Source organism: Dermochelys coriacea, chromosome 7 (genome assembly GCF_009764565.3).
Source record: "Dermochelys coriacea isolate rDerCor1 chromosome 7, rDerCor1.pri.v4, whole genome shotgun sequence".
NCBI classification, from domain to species: Eukaryota; Metazoa; Chordata; order Testudines; family Dermochelyidae; genus Dermochelys; species Dermochelys coriacea.
The window spans coordinates 95,976,147-95,991,885 of record NC_050074.1 but is presented as its reverse complement, the minus strand read 5'-3'; the positions used below and the strand labels follow the sequence as shown (position 1 = coordinate 95,991,885).

General features: G+C 38.4%; 1 protein-coding gene across 9 annotated transcripts in view; it reads left to right on the top strand.

Annotated features, from left to right (window-relative positions):
• The first annotated feature begins 1,828 nt into the window (after window positions 1-1,828).
• Window positions 1,829-15,739, top strand: part of BLNK (B cell linker) — a 129,937-nt gene continuing 116,026 nt past the window's right edge. For 4 of the 9 annotated variants that reach the window (XM_043518295.1, XM_043518294.1, XM_043518291.1 and 1 more), the window contains exons 1-3: window positions 1,829-1,975; window positions 3,651-3,803; window positions 7,286-7,348. In XM_043518295.1, the coding sequence (XP_043374230.1) occupies window positions 3,729-3,803; window positions 7,286-7,348 (138 nt within the window). In that variant the 5' untranslated portion in view covers window positions 1,829-1,975; window positions 3,651-3,728. The remainder of the gene's footprint in view (window positions 1,976-3,650; window positions 3,804-7,285; window positions 7,349-15,739) is intronic. The other 5 variants (XM_038409620.2, XM_043518292.1, XM_043518300.1 and 2 more) reach the window with 3 other exon arrangements.

The following is a 15,739-nucleotide window of genomic DNA, read 5'->3' as shown; positions in this document are numbered from 1 at the left end:
AGCTCAGGAAAAGATGGCTATTTCATAACCTTCCCTACATGTGTTCACAGCCTGCTATTTCCCAGACATCCAGAATTGTGGGACATGCTGGGCTGCAGAATGGAAAGAATTCTTCTGATAATTTCCTTTCTGACAGTAGCATATCCCATGATTCTATCCATCCTGTATGTCTCCTGAGTCAAGGTCAAATATTAAATGGAATTGTTACCATATGACCATCTTCCGTGGTCTCATGTGCACAGTTATTTCATTGTAGCTGGAATATTTGTTAATGATCTTATGCAAGTTTCACAGCTTTGGATTAATTCATCTGGCAGCAAGCTGGAGCAGAGGGGGCATAGCCTCCCTGCAGCTCTAAAACACTTATCTGCCACCACAAGCTTGAGAGAGAGGACAGTAATTCAGATGTCAAGAATTGTGGGAGACATTGCTAGCAGAAAATACATTATTGGTAAGAAATTTTCCGTTTCTAAGTCACACAAGAAGTCTGACATTCAGGAATGGAACCCAGATCTGTTGATTTCCAATCCAGTGGCTAGCAAGACCATCTTTTTATCATAACAGAAAATATGCAAGAACACATTTCAAAATCTCATAATACACATTACCGTTACAATACACTTTACTGTCTAATTCCCATTTGCACAAACCCAAAATGGTCTTGCTGTCCCCCTGCCACAGCTTTGAGTCATTAGCTACCAAAGCACTTCTGAAGTTTTCTTAGCACAGGTGAAATTGGCAAAAAAAAAAAAAAAAAAGTGATGAGAAGAACAGAAGTCACTTTTAAGCAGTGTATTCTGACGTATTCTTCTTATGCAAGAGAAGCAGTTTTAATCTTATTGAATACATACTGGAAATTAGCAAGGTTTTGCAAAAAACACCAAGTCCCTGGAAAACGAAGGCAAATCAAAATTTGCGAAGTGTGATTGAAGCTTATCTATTGCAGTTATGCAATGATGTTTTTGCAAAAACAAACTTGTGTGAAACTCACTCACCCATGGCTACTTTCCAGAACCTGTCATTTCCGTCAATTACAGCCTGATCAAGACCATTGAAGTCCTCAGAAAACTTTCCAGCGATTTCAATGGCCTTTAGACCAAGCCCATACACATGAGCTGTTCCACAGACCATTCTCCAATTGACTTTAATAGTACTTTCTACTTTCAGGCTATCATATTGACATGAAATATCCCTTTTCTGCTTTTCCTCACCATCCTCAAACAAAACTGAAATTTACTCATTTGTGTTATTTTCCACTGTCTTTAAATGTCTAAATCTAAAAAATCTAAAATGTCTTTAAAGCTGAATTCTTGATTCACAGTGTATTTGGTTCCTCTTTTTGTACCGATGCCCATGTTTTCTTTGTCCATAAAAGATGTTTTAGAATATTAAAACATCATTTTGAAAGAGAAAGAAGATACAGCCATGTGTTACTGCTTTGTTTCCCATTGTCTTCTGGTTCATTTCAACCCAACCTTAGTCTAACAGTTGGAGAGAATGTACAAAGGTTTGTTAACTAGATTTCAAATCTTAGCCCAACTACTTTGTAGCAGTTCTACCAAGACCATCTTCAGAAGAAAGTCCACACAGATATAAAAATGTCAGTGATAGATTGTCTTGGTGAATCTAGTGCTCCAAAAATAAGTTCACCTCTTAAGTATTATTTTTAGACACTGTTAGAGGCTAAAGAGCGAACTGACAAAGTTTCATCAAACTTTTAGAAAGAATTGTAGGCTCCCTTTCCTTTTTTCAAGTCTGTCTATTTTTTTATACTAAATACAAAATCACTAGGTTTTGACTTTAAGGATCCTTTTCTCCCTCTTACCAGAGATAGCAAGCCTGTCAATCATTCCAACAACAGTAACCACAAGGGAGTGTTTGCTGCAGGATAGCAGATACAAGAAGCAGCTCTTACTTTAGTTTATTTGAAATCAGCTCTAATATGTATGTCTGTAGAAAAAATTATCCATGTTTGGTAAGCCATGTTCTTTTTACTGTTTTTGTATCTACTGGACAAAATCACCAGTGCTACATGTTTATACTTTGTATTAAAGTGATACCTTAAAGATCTAAGATGTTAGCATTTAGATTGTTAATGAAAATGATGTTTCACTATTAATATTAGTCGAGGAAACAGAAGTTGATGTAGTTGCTGCTTTTTGTAAAGCTGAGTTTGATTTTAAAGTTTGCAATAAATGTATATGTTAAATGATTACATACATGATAGAAGAAAAGGAGTACTGGTGGCACCTTAGAGACTAACAAATGTATTCATCGGATGCATCCGATGAAGTGAGCTGTAGCTCACGAAAGCTTATGCTCCAATACATTTGTTAGTCTCTAAGGTGCCACCAGTACTCCTTTTCTTTTTGCGAATACAGACTAACACGGCTGCTACTCTGAAATACATGATAGAATGTAAGTATTCGTGTTTGTATTAGTATTTGTGTTTGTATTAGTAAGTATTTTAGCAAGAAAGATTATGACATTCGCTGAGATAAATTTGTTCTGCTTAATGCAATGACTTCTAATAAATTGAAAATTGAATGTTTACCAAATGGAACTCCAAAGAATTATACCACATAAAAATGCAGTTGGCACTTCAAAACTGTAGATATATACACACGTGTACGGAGTAAATTGCTAAATAGTTTTACAGTCACCGGGTTTTAATAATATGCTGGTTGTTAGTAAATCTGTCAATCACTTTGCAAGTCACAACATATAGCAGAATTTGAAAAAGGGTAACAGACAAAATATTTTAAACTTAGTTAGAATCAGTTCCAATCCTTGAAAATGTGCCCAAAAACTGTTTGCACTGGGAAATAAAACAGGAAGAGCAATTAGAAAGCAGAACATTCCTTGCTCTCCAGCCTTTAATGGAAGACTTCACATTACGTCTGTTACAGTGACTCAGAGCTGCAATGCAGAATAAGCTGGTTTTATTGGAAGTGCATCTTTGCAATTTTATTTCCTGATGTATATGATACTCTTATCTATTAGTCTTATTTTTAAAATAATTTTATTGAATAAAGATGTTCTTTAATAGCATTAAGAATTTGAGGCCAAATTTTTTCTTTCAAATGCTCATTATGCATACAGTATTTAATCAAATGAATTATTTTACCCTGAGAGCACTGTGCCAGCACCTTAAACAGAGAGTCAGGTTAAGTAATTTGACAATCTAGAAATACAAATCCTGTATCTGAGCGCGCGCGCTCGCTCGCTCTCGCTCTCGCGCTCGCTCTCTCTCATCATAGTGTGTCAAAACATAGAAGTGTGTCAAACACAGTCTAAGAGCTGATCAGAGTGACTATGAAAAAGTTAAAGGTGTGCAAGAGGCAGTTGTCACTAACACTAACTTATTTACACCATGTGAAAAATGAAGCAGATGCCACTAAAATGCCTATAAACGTGGCCACACTGTGTCAATCAATCAAGCACAAGTATCCTTATCTTAACTCACTTCAATGGGTATTTCTGCCTGTATAAGGATGATATGACCCTATTACTGAATACCTTCTTATATTCAAAATCACTGTCCTGAAATAATGAGTGCATCAGTTTCCAAATTACTTGAAAAGGCGTGTACTTTAAGCAATCAAGCAGGAAAAAGTTGCAAAAGGGACTTCCTCTTTCAATTTCCACAGCAGATGGTGAATGTCAGTGAAGCAAAGAGTTTACTGTCACCAGAAACAGATCAAATCCTCCTCATCGGATAGCAAAAAATGGCCACAAAACTACCCCTTCGAGAGGAATGTGAGAATTGGACAACTCTTCAAGTTGCAGATCTCCTAAGACAGGTACTGAACCTAGGGCTCAGACTGCAGATAGTACAGTATATCATATTTGTTTCAGTTCAACTAGCAAAATAGGTTGCTGGACTTATCTACTCTTTGTGTTCAGTGTTGTAGCTGTGTTGGTCCCGGGATATTAGAGACACAATATATTACCACACCCACTTTATCTACTCTCTGTAATATGTGTGATTACTCCCTCCTGGATATAAACATAGATGCTAAAATGTGTTTAAAGCAGTTTAGTTAGCAATTGTGACTACCAAGGACTTATGTGTATTGATATTCTGTAAGTTTTTCTGTGTTCTCAGTTTTTATTGAAATTCAGCCCATGACAGAAGTTGCTTGTTAAGATAAAAAGTATCCTGCACAAGGCAAAGAACCACAATCATGTGTGCACACAGGGCTATATTGAGAAATATCTACACACAAAAATCATGCCACCTTTTATTTCCTTCTGGCATTAACTAACAATTTTATTGGAAGTATGTGTGTATTATTTTAGAGTGAGAGATCATCACTAAGATTTGCAGGATTTCAATATTAATTTGCTAATCACCTTGTAGTTTCTAAATGCTCCCTTGAAGTGAAGGGTACTTTAAAATCCTTGAGTTTTTTATCACTCTGTTGCACCTAAGCTCCATTGGATGCTCAGTTTGGGCATCCAAAAGTTCATGGAGAATAGGTGCATCAATGGCTATTAGCCAGGTTGGGCAGGGATGCAACACCATGATCTGAGTGTCCCTAGCCTCTGTGTGCCAGAAACTGGGAATGGACAACAGGGGATGGACCACTTTATCTGTTCTGTTCATTCCTTCTGAAGCACCTGGCATTGGCCACTGTTGAAAGACAGGATACTGATCTAGTTGGACCATTGGTCTGATCCAGTACAGCTGTTCTTATGTTCTCAGGCAAGCAGGGAGGCAGACTAGGTGGTACCTTCACTCCACACACACTCTCTCCATCCCCACCAGCTATATCAATGGCAAATTATTTCACCTTGGAAAGATAGAGGTTCCTGGCATACTCCAGCAACAGTGTGCTACACACTGTCCTTTATTCCAGGAGCCTGCAAAGTCACAATCTTGTTCTGTTTTGGAAAGAACTAATTATTTAGAACATGAGAGCAGTTTACTAAATCTCACTTAGAAATACTGGTTTAGACACTGATCTGGCTAAATGGGTCAGCAACCCTAACATTAAAAGTCTGGTTGGTTTTGATTTACTTTCCTCATCGAGGTTTTCCAACATAAATACTTTAGGAAAAAAAAAAAAACAAAGAAAATATACTTTACTTAGACTGAAGAGAAAAGTGCTATAGAAATAAAGCATCAGCTCAGAAAATCCAGTATCATTTTACAGCTTTGTTTCTGTACTACACTTTTTTCTGGTTCATCTTTCAAACAAAATGTTTACAGCTACACTTTAAAGAACAATCAGCAAACACTGAACAAACACTTGGCAAACGGACCCTAGAGTTTACAATCCTTGCCAAACAAATATGTTTTTCAAATTTCAAGTTTACTTTCTTAGCACTCTCAAATGCTTAAACCATTAAGGGTGCTAGCCTGGAACGTGCTGAGCACTTACTGCAGACTGCTGTGTGCCTTCAATTCCCATTGACTCTATAACTGCAGGCAGTTCTTACACATCTAGTGGAAGCCAAAATTTGCCTTCTTTCTGAGCATCGAGACTGTTAAATGTATAGTTTTCCTGAGTTCAATGGCTTACCTCTAAGCAAATGGAATGAATTTATATGACCCTAATTTTAAATTCACACTGTTAATGGAGTTTAAGACAGATTTGATGGTTAAGCTGAACTACTTGAATTCACTTAAAGTGCTATACATTTTTAATGAAAAAAAAAGTGCTGCAGTTTTTCTCCTGAAGTTCCTAAGCCCTCGGTTGTGCACACAACAAGACAGTTCTTTTAAAAAACCATGCCAAAGTGCTAAAGCTCATCAGTCAGAAACACTCTTAGGGCGTTTACCAAACCAGCTCTATTCCTGGCCACCCTTTATAATGAAAGCCTATTGAGTCTGTGTGACTGGATCCCTGAGCTTCAACCTGGAACTGTGGGATTGCTGTGCTCCCTTAATTCTCCAGCCTGGGCTGTCTCACACAATGCTATGCCAGTGACAAGCAGCAACACCCTTCAGGTGCTGTGATTATTCAGTCAGCATGGGGAACCCCACACCCAGCGAAATTACATGAATGCTCCCTGAGCCACTCATGAATCATACAGAGAGGTACCAGCCAATCACCCAGGCCCCAGCCTTCCACCCCAGAAATACACCATCTTACACTCAAGACTCTCTTGGACAGTGCAAAGTCATTAATTAGTCCATCTCTTCTTTAAAGGAAAGTGGACATGCACCAGTGTTTGTAATCTGAGCTCAGATTCCTCAAAGCACTTCAACCAAAAACAAAAAACACTTTTTAGGTAAAGTATAAAACAGATTTATCAACTATAGGTAGATTTTAAGTGATTTATAAGTAACAGGCATAGAGATCAAAGTTGGTTACCTAAGAAATAAAAATAGAAATGCTGTCTAAATTCTAAGCAAGTCTGGCATCAAGCAGTCTCTCACACTAACAGATGTTACAGGCATACAGGCAGCTCAGTTCCTCAATACACAGACTGAACTCCCTTCCAGCCTGGGACTAAAGTTCAGACACACCTCCACACCCTCACAGTGGATCTCACCTGACTGGCCAGTGAGAGTTGCTCCTTTGTTCCTATTGAAAGGCTGGCTGTGGGCATTTCCCAACATCACAACTTATTTCAGTAACAAATATAGCAATACTCATAACTTTACATACAACAATAGTACATAAAATTCAACAGAATATTAAGTTTTAACCTGATCAAGACTTTCATAATGCCTTGCAAGACATGCATTGTACAAAATATATCCTAATCATATCACAGTATGAATAGGGAGTTCCAGGGAGTTACTTTGACACTCTGTACCTCCCAGTCTGCTCTTTCTGATCAAACACTTAACTTCCTTTTGTCAAGGAACAGAGCTTCTTGGGAGTGACAGGTTAGAACCCTGCACAGGACTAGTGTAAAGCCCTGCAGCGGGATTGAGTCTTGCCAGTCCCGCAGGAGACTCTGCCATAATAGCAAAAGCAGAATTAAAGAATAGTCCCATGCAGGGCTCTACTGCAGGTTTGCTTCATTTTCCTTTACAACTGATCCACTTAGATATATTAAGAATTAAAAAAAGATATATCAGTATCTGTTCTCTAAGTTTGATTTTGAAAGTTGTTTTCTGAGCCACATTCTCTAGGAATGCCTGCCAGTCACACACTGCAATATTATTTACCTAGTTATCCACTTCAGATGAAATATACACAGATTCCTGCAACTACCACATGCAGTTCAATTTCAGCATAAAATATATCTATAAACTTATCTAAGATTTAGACCCATGTATAGTTTTCAATTTCTTTTTGTAATCCTCTTCCCCCTCTCCCCCCAGATTCGAATGCCTGAATCTGCGGCAGTAGTGGAAAAATTGGATATTAATGGAACTAAATTTTTGGTAAGTAATTAAAATATTTTCTCTGTTAGACATCTCTTAAAGATTTTCTATGTGAAACTTGTATTCACAATTGCAGGGTCCATTATGCTGGCTTCTTTCATGACTAATGGCAAGTTAGTCACTTGTTCTGATCCTGACCTTTGAGACATTTTCAAGGCTTGCTACTGTGAACAAAGAAAGCCACTCATGGTAGCAAAGTTCAGCCCTGCTACACATCCTAGAATAGGTGCAACAAATGCCTAGATACACATCCAAGCATCTGGTTGTTGGAAGAGAGGCCCCCTTATGGAAAGAATCACTTTCCTTTAAATTCTGTAGGACATTTTCTATAGGATTTTTTAAACAGCTGCTACAGAATTCTAGAGGCTGGTTTTCTCTCTGGTGAACTATTTTCCCCACCAGAGTGTGGTCAGACCTCTGAAGGAAGGTAAGCAGGAGAGGAAGAGAAGCACTAGAGGTACTGCTCCTTCCATACCAGCAGTTACTGAGGTAGAGGCCTTTAAACCCCATGCTGACTCCCTGAAACACAGAAATGAGGTCCTTTTGTGGAAAATGGGGAGAAAGCTGCTAAAAAATATTTAAAGTATATTTCTACTCTGCAAAGAAACTGTGTCTATATGGCCCTATCTTAGAAACCTGTTCCTTGGTATCTTAGGTGTGATAGCTGCTCACTCTCCTGATAAGGCTCTGATCTGCATAAGTGGACTCCTGCCCCCGTAGAGTGCCACTGACTCCAGTGGGATTGGAACTTACACCATCTGGACATAAAAGATCCCCCTGCAAGATCAAGAAGTTATTACCTGTTTCTATTAGCACTGCAGAGCTAATACAGCTATGAGAAAGGGAGGCTGAGTCTTGGCCAGCTCATGCATCACCAGCAAAACTGTAAAAGGAGTTCTGTTCGCAGTCTTTGTTGCGGGATGAGTGACAGTGTTGGGTGGAATCTAAATGACGAATAATCCTCGTGTTCGTTCTTTGCACCTGAATGAATTTTACCCATAGCAAGAAAAAGAAACATGCCCATTGCATAGCATTGGTGGAATGGAACATGAGAAATCTTTTCAGAACTAAATGGTAAACTAATAGGACAAGTGACAAAAAGGAAAAGGAACCATGGGTGAGTTCTGCAAGATCATCTGTGAGCGAAAGTAAAACAAAAGTGAAATGAGTGAAAGTGAATGTCTGCTAGTATGCTATGCACATTATGTATTTTCTTTCAAACTTTTAATAGTTGCCCAGTTTTAAGATTATCTTATTCTGCATTGTAGAAAACATGGCAATATGTGAAATGCCTGTGGAGTGCCACTAGCAACATTCATTTCTAATATTATACAACAAAAGAATGGCAGATCTCACACCCTACAGAAGATTCGTAGTGCTTTCATGTGCTCTTTAATTGAATTGTTCCACAGCACTGTCAACAAGATAGGAAATCCGTAATAAATTATGCTTGAAACAGAATGAATTATGCCAATACTGTAAAAAATGAAGTACAATAGCTTGTTAATAGTGACAACAGCTTTTGATCTAGTGGTTTGTACATGTGACTAGTAATCAGAATTCTTACATCCTGGATCGGTCACTGTCTTCCTTTGTGAGCTTTGGCAAGTCCCTTAACCTTTGAGCCTCAATTTATTGGTCTGTAAAATAGGGATGGATACTACCTACCACACAGGGGACTGTGAAGCCTTAATGAATGTTTAAACTACTTCGAGCTCCTCAGTTGAAAGGCACTATACACAGGCCTCCAGTGGCTAGAGAGCAAGAAAAAGCACTCAAGCTGGTCTGATTCCACCTAGCAGGTAGCAGTGGGGCATACACACAAGATAAACTACTCTCAACTACTGCACTCGTGTGCATTAAGACAGATATAGCTTTTTCTGAGATATATTGCATTGCATGGGACTATGCGTCAACAGTATTCAGACCTCAATTTTCATTTTTGCTATGAGGTGTATCAGCGACCTCTGGACATTTGACTTCATCTAAAGTCAGAGGATTTAAAGTAGGATGGCAACCATTTCTTGGTGCCTTCACTGTGACTTAAATATATGTTTTTCTTTTTTCCATCACACAAGGCACTGCTTGCTATGCAGTCTTTAGAAACAGGAGGTGCGCTACCCCTCTGTTGTATGATTGGCACTGCAACGTATGGAGTATTGTCCGTGAAAATGCAGATAGAGCCTGAAGGAAGCAGGCTAGATAGGCAGGTATGCAAGCCAATGAGAGTGGATAGGCCGGCAACAGAAAACAAGATGAATAATCTGCCAGAGAAATCTTGCACAAAATAAAGCAAGCCAGCCTGCCACGATTCTTTGTTCGGCTCTTGTTGAATATCATAACTCATGCATCCAATTATCAAAATTAACACACCTCCATGAAGATAAACCACCTAATTATTGCAGAAGGCAACTTATTCACTAATTTACTGTAAAGCAACTTACTTTCCTAAGATGTATAGCATGCCTCCTTTCGGAGTATGAAGGACTAGCCAAGGGGGCACAGTGAGACTTGTTAGTTGTTCCTCCATAGTGTCAGATTTCATTTCAAAAATTGACCAGAGTAACCAATAACACATCTGCCTGAATTTGAGGGGAGCCTAAAACAACAGCTGGTGTCTGAAATGAAATGAATGGAGCAACGGGTGCTGACTTAGATGCCAAACTGTCAGCATTAACTATTTCAACATGCAAGGCATGAAGGAATGGAGCAGTAATATCATATTACAGAGATTTACACCAAAGAAGGGAAAGAAATATTAAGGTGTGAAGGCCTTTAACAAACATGGTGGGGTTTCAGTGGTGTCGTCATTGGTTTAATTTTTTTTGAAGAGGGGCTCAGCTTCAAAAGTTTGTGAAGTGCTGCAGGAAATTATGTAGCTCAGAATGTACTTGGTAACAAAATAAACAATGTGTGTTTCACGCCGTTTGTCAAATATTACATTTTAATTGAAAATAAGCTGAATGAACTGGGCAATATGCAAGCCCTATTTGAAGTTTAGAATGCTAGAAGTCTGGCTGTAAATGCAATCATAGAACTGGAAGGGACTTCAAGAGGTCATCTACTCCAGCCCCCGTACTTGAGGCAGGACTAAGTATTCCTGACAGGTGTTTGTCTAACTTGCTCTTAAAAATCTCCAATGATGGAGATTCCACAACCTCCCTAGACAATTTATTCCAGTGCTGAACCACCCTGACAGTTAGGAAGTTTTTCTTAATGTCCAACCTAAACCTCCCTTACTACAATTTAAGCCCATTGTTTCTTGTCCTATCAGAGGTTAAGATCAATTTTTCTCCCTCCTCCTTGTAACAACCTTTTATGTACTTGAAAACTGTTATGTCCCCTGCTCAGTCTTCTCTTTTCCAGACTAAACAAACCCATTTTTTTCAATCTTCCCTCATAGGTCATGTTTTCTAGACCTTTAATCATTTTTGTTCCTCTTCTCTGGACTTTGTCCAGTTTGTCCACATCTTTCCCGATATGTGGCACCCAGAACTAGACACAGTACTCCAGTTGAGGCCTAATCAGCAAGGAGTAGAGTGAAAGAATTACTTCTCGTGTCTTGCTTACAATATTACTGCTAATACATCCCAGAATGATGTTTGCTTTTTTTGCAACAGTGTTACACTGTTGACTCGTTTAGCTTGTGATCCACTATGATGCCCAGATCCCTTTCCGCAGTACTCCTTCCTAAGCAGTCAGTCATTTACCATTTTGTGTGTGTGCAACTGACTGTTCCATCCTAAGTGGAGTACTTTGGATTTTTCCTTATTGAATTTCATCCTATTTACTTGAGACCATTTCATCAGTTTGTCCAGATCATTTTGAATTTTAATCCTATCCTCCAAAGCACTTGCAACCCCTCCCAGCTTGGTATTGTCCGCAAACTTTATAAGCATACTCTCTCTGCCATTATCTAAATCATTGATGAAGATATTGAAAAGAACCGTACCCAGAACCAATCCCTGTGGGACTCCACTCGTTATGCCCTTCCAGCATGACTGTGAACCACTGATAACTATTCTCTGGGAACACTTTTCCAACCTGTTATGCACCCACTTTATAGTAGTGCCATGTAGGTTGCATTTCCCTAGTTTGTTTATGAGAAGGTCATGCAAGACAATATCAAAAGCCTTACTAAAGTCAAGATCTACCACATTTACCACTTCCCCCCATCCACAAGGTTTGTTGCCCGGTCAAAGAAAACTATCAGGTTGGTTTGACATGATTTGTTCTTGACAAATCCATGCTGACTGTTACTTATCACCTTATTATCTTCTAGATTTTGCAAATTGCTTGATTTTCTTCATTATTTTTTCTGTGTACAGAAGTTAAGCTGACTGATCTGTAATTCCCCAGGTTGTCCTTATTTCCCTTTTTATAGATGGGCACTATATTTGCCCTTTTCCAGTCTTCTGGAATGTCTCTTTTTCAAAGATAATTGCTAATGGCTAAGATATCTCCTCAGTCAGCTCCTTGAGTATTCTAGGATGCATTTCATCAGGCCCTGGTGATTTGAAGACATCTAACTTCTCAAAGTAATTTTTGACTTGTTCTTTCCCTATTTTAGTCTCTGATCCTACCTCATTTTCACTGGCATTCACTATGTTGGATGTCCAGTTGCCATCAACCTTCTTGGTGAAAACCGAAACAAAAAAGTCATTAAGCACCTCTGCCATTTCCACATTTTCTGTTGTCTTTTTCAATATAATCACATAACATGCTATAAAGTGGCCACAACACCTTACATCAATTTTTTCTGGTTTCAGACAGGGAATTTAGTAGTATAATTGACATTCAGATTCAGCAGATATGTTTACTTCCTTGAACATTTTTCACCCATCTTGGTTTTAAGTAGTAATAAGAATCATTTTATAGCAATACTCATTTCTATTCTACAAACACACCCTATGTTTCAGACTGCTCTTTATAGGAAACAAGATTAAATGGATTTTTAAGAAATTTTGAAACAAACACCACTGCCCTTACAACTTCTGTGAAATTGAAATACAACAACATATGGTATATTAGAATGAAAGAACACTGAGCAGTTTAATTTTCTTTATTACCACTGGCATTATATTTGTTATCGTTATTCCACATGCATATCACATCCAAATGATACTAATCTGGTGCTAATGTGCAGACCAGCATTTAGCAACAGCTGAATTGCACAGGGTGTATTATATTTTCTCTCTCATTGGTATTTAATGGTTCAGTATTTGCTGCATTGTGCTCTGCTTTTCAGTTCTTAGAGTGCTTAGCCTCTTTGGTGCTTTTTTCTAATTTAATGTTGATTTTCAAGTGAGGGATTGAAAAAGAAGTAGGGATCTCAGAATTGAGAGTTGAGTTTTAAAGTAAGTTGATTTAAGATGCTACTATTGTCACAATAAAGTAGATATTTACAAGAGATAGGCTAGAAAATCTGAAACTAACGAAGAGGTTATATTGATTCTGGACATGTTTCACATTAAATATTTTTACACGTTTCTCTTTCAAGACGGTTTTGGATTGGGTATTTAGCACTTGAGTTGTTTGGGCTATTGAATACTTTAATTATTCACCCACATTTACTTTTCGAAAAGTAAATTTTAAAGATAAATCCTTGGCCCCACTATGGCTCCTTTGTGCTTCTCTGGCAGGACAGAGCAGCTGGAAAGCTGGTGAATTCAGCTCTGATGATTCCCTTTGCTTAAGTGGAATCCCAAGGTGGCACAGAACCATTCTTGCTCTACATCCTGTTCCCTCCCCCCCAGTTCCCAACAGAGTGAATGTTTCTCAGTGATCCCCAGCTGCTAGAATGGCTTTGGAGCCCTGGACAGCTGGGATGTAAATTACTGTGGCCCTGAGGCAGCTATAACTTATGGCAGGGGCAGGGCTATGGAGTTGAGGAGCATACCCACATTCCCAGCTTACGTGTCAAGCACAGTTCAGCTGGACCTGAACATTTGGTCCTGAGGGTTCAGTACTGGAAATAGAATCTAGATCCTGAGTGTCTCATCTGAACTTGAAAAAACAATTATAGGGAGGGTACCAGCTTAACAAAATAAACAAGAGGCATGCTAAACACTCAGTTGTGACCGAATACCCCAATACATTAGACAAAAACACTCTTCCAGTGCCTTCCCATGTATCAGATACATTGAAGAGTATTGCCAAATTTTACCTCTGAACAAGGTTGCAGCACAAGCCAGCAAAGAAGGGCTAAAGATACCTGTGGGCTATTGTGACCTGTTAGTTATCACACTATCTCCAGTTTTTACCAGTGAGCTGTTTTCTTAGACTTACCTTGTCAAGTACTTAAAATGTTGCAAACCACATTTTTCAGCCAGTATTATTTACTAGTGCTTTTCTTGATCAAAAAGATTATAGTTCATAAGGCAATCTCAAAAATCTTCATTGCTACATTTCAGAGGTATTCAGGCTTTTCCTATAATATGAACCATATCTTAATAGAGATTGTCTGGTGGACTCACCTGCCCTCCCTTTTGCAATTACAGAGTTTCCCAGTGGCAACTGCAGCAATTGCGCACATGGAAAAATATCATTAAAAAAGCATTTATCTATCTTTGGCTGCATAATGGATGAAGTTCCATTGGAAGAAAGTTAAATAGACCATCTCATTTTGTTCATTTTACTGCATCTTTACTGCATCAGTTCTGTTCCTCTCTTTTGGTCCCATGCACATTTCACTGCCACCTAGATCCCCTCTCTGCACATGCTTCCCAGTGGCTTGTTCCTCTCTCTGCCTCCTCCAACTTACACATGCTTCTCTGGAAATGCTGCCCAGCCACCCGGTGCTCTTCTTCCCTTGGGCATGCTGCCCAGTCATCTCCTTCTCTTCACCCACCCCCTCCCCCACCACCACCATGCATGACTCTCCTGCTGGTGGCTTATCCCATTGGTGGTTCCAGTCTTTGAGGGTAACTGGTTTCAAATTGTAACCCTTTTAATAGATTCTTTAACTTACCTGTGCACATTAGTTATCAGAGTAAAGACAAAGGGAAGGGGTTGGTTAAAAAAGGTTGGTTAAAAATAGACAACACAAGTGAAAATAAGACATGACAATCTTGCACAATTATTAGCCATTAACTGAATGGTTTATTAAATCTTTCAGGCTCCAGTGTCAGTGTTTCTTCTGTAGCAATGGTCAACATGAGTACTACCTAACAGAGCAGAGTGCTGCATTCCTAATGTTCAGTAGGAGATACTAAGGACAACTGTAGCATAGATAAGGCAGCTCTCTGGACTATAAGCATGGCAAAAGTTGGAGGTAGAGGAAATTATGATCCTGATCCCCAGTGGAGCTACACAGATTTACACCGGCTGAGGATGTAAATGGCTAAGTGTTTAAATCTTCACCTATATTCCATTGAGGATTGCATCTTTGTTTATCTATTTTTAAAGTTTTTCAGGTCACCTTAGAATATCATTATCCATTAAGTGAGATATTTTTACTGTTTCCAGCCAAACATGAACCCAGCTCTGAAAGCAGTAACATGCACTCTCATGATCAGTTCAGAAAGAGGGAAATGACTGGGGAACATAATCAGGGAAAAAGGAAACGTGTTGTACTTTACTGTAACTGAAGCATGGAGAATGATTTTTAAAGTGATTTTAAGGCCTGGGTTAAAAGGAAAACATTTTATAGCTGAATGCACTTGCTACCATCAATCATCTTCAATTAAATAAGAGGGAGAAAGGGCAATACATATTCATATTTCTTCAACAAAGCATAAAGAATGTGTACAAGTGTAAGAGTAAACTGCATATTTATCTTTATTTTTCTCCAAAAGGCAGAAAAAGAAGATAGATTATGTGCTGAAATCTACAATACCATCAATTTACACACCATTTAACTGTGCCATTCAAGAATACAATTATGAACTGATGACAGAAAATTAACCTAATTCTTAAGATTATCAAGAAAATAGTAGGTTAACGTACAACTCAAGCATTAGTGCCAAAAGCCCATAAAATTTTAATTGGAGATTGAAATTGTATCAGGTTGTTTTGATTTATTTTCCTTCTAGATATTTGCAAATATCCCAAGTAGCTATTTAGTGCATTGTCTAATGCCCTGATCTTGCAATGCAATCCCGTAACAACAAATCCTGAGACAATGCTGAAGTATCTATTGAAGGACTGGGACCTTAATTTTTACTGTGACAGCAACAAACTTCTGCTATTATTCTAAATATTGCTACCAGAAATGGTTTAAACATTAACTTTGTTTATTCTTATGCAGTGGCTGTGAATTATGGGAAGTGTTTGTCTGCATTCCAGTCCTTGAACTCCGTCACAAAATAATCCAGCAAATTCTAACTGTCAAATCATTCATAATTACATTAAATATGGATTAAAGAAATATTCTTTGAAACTGAATCCTTT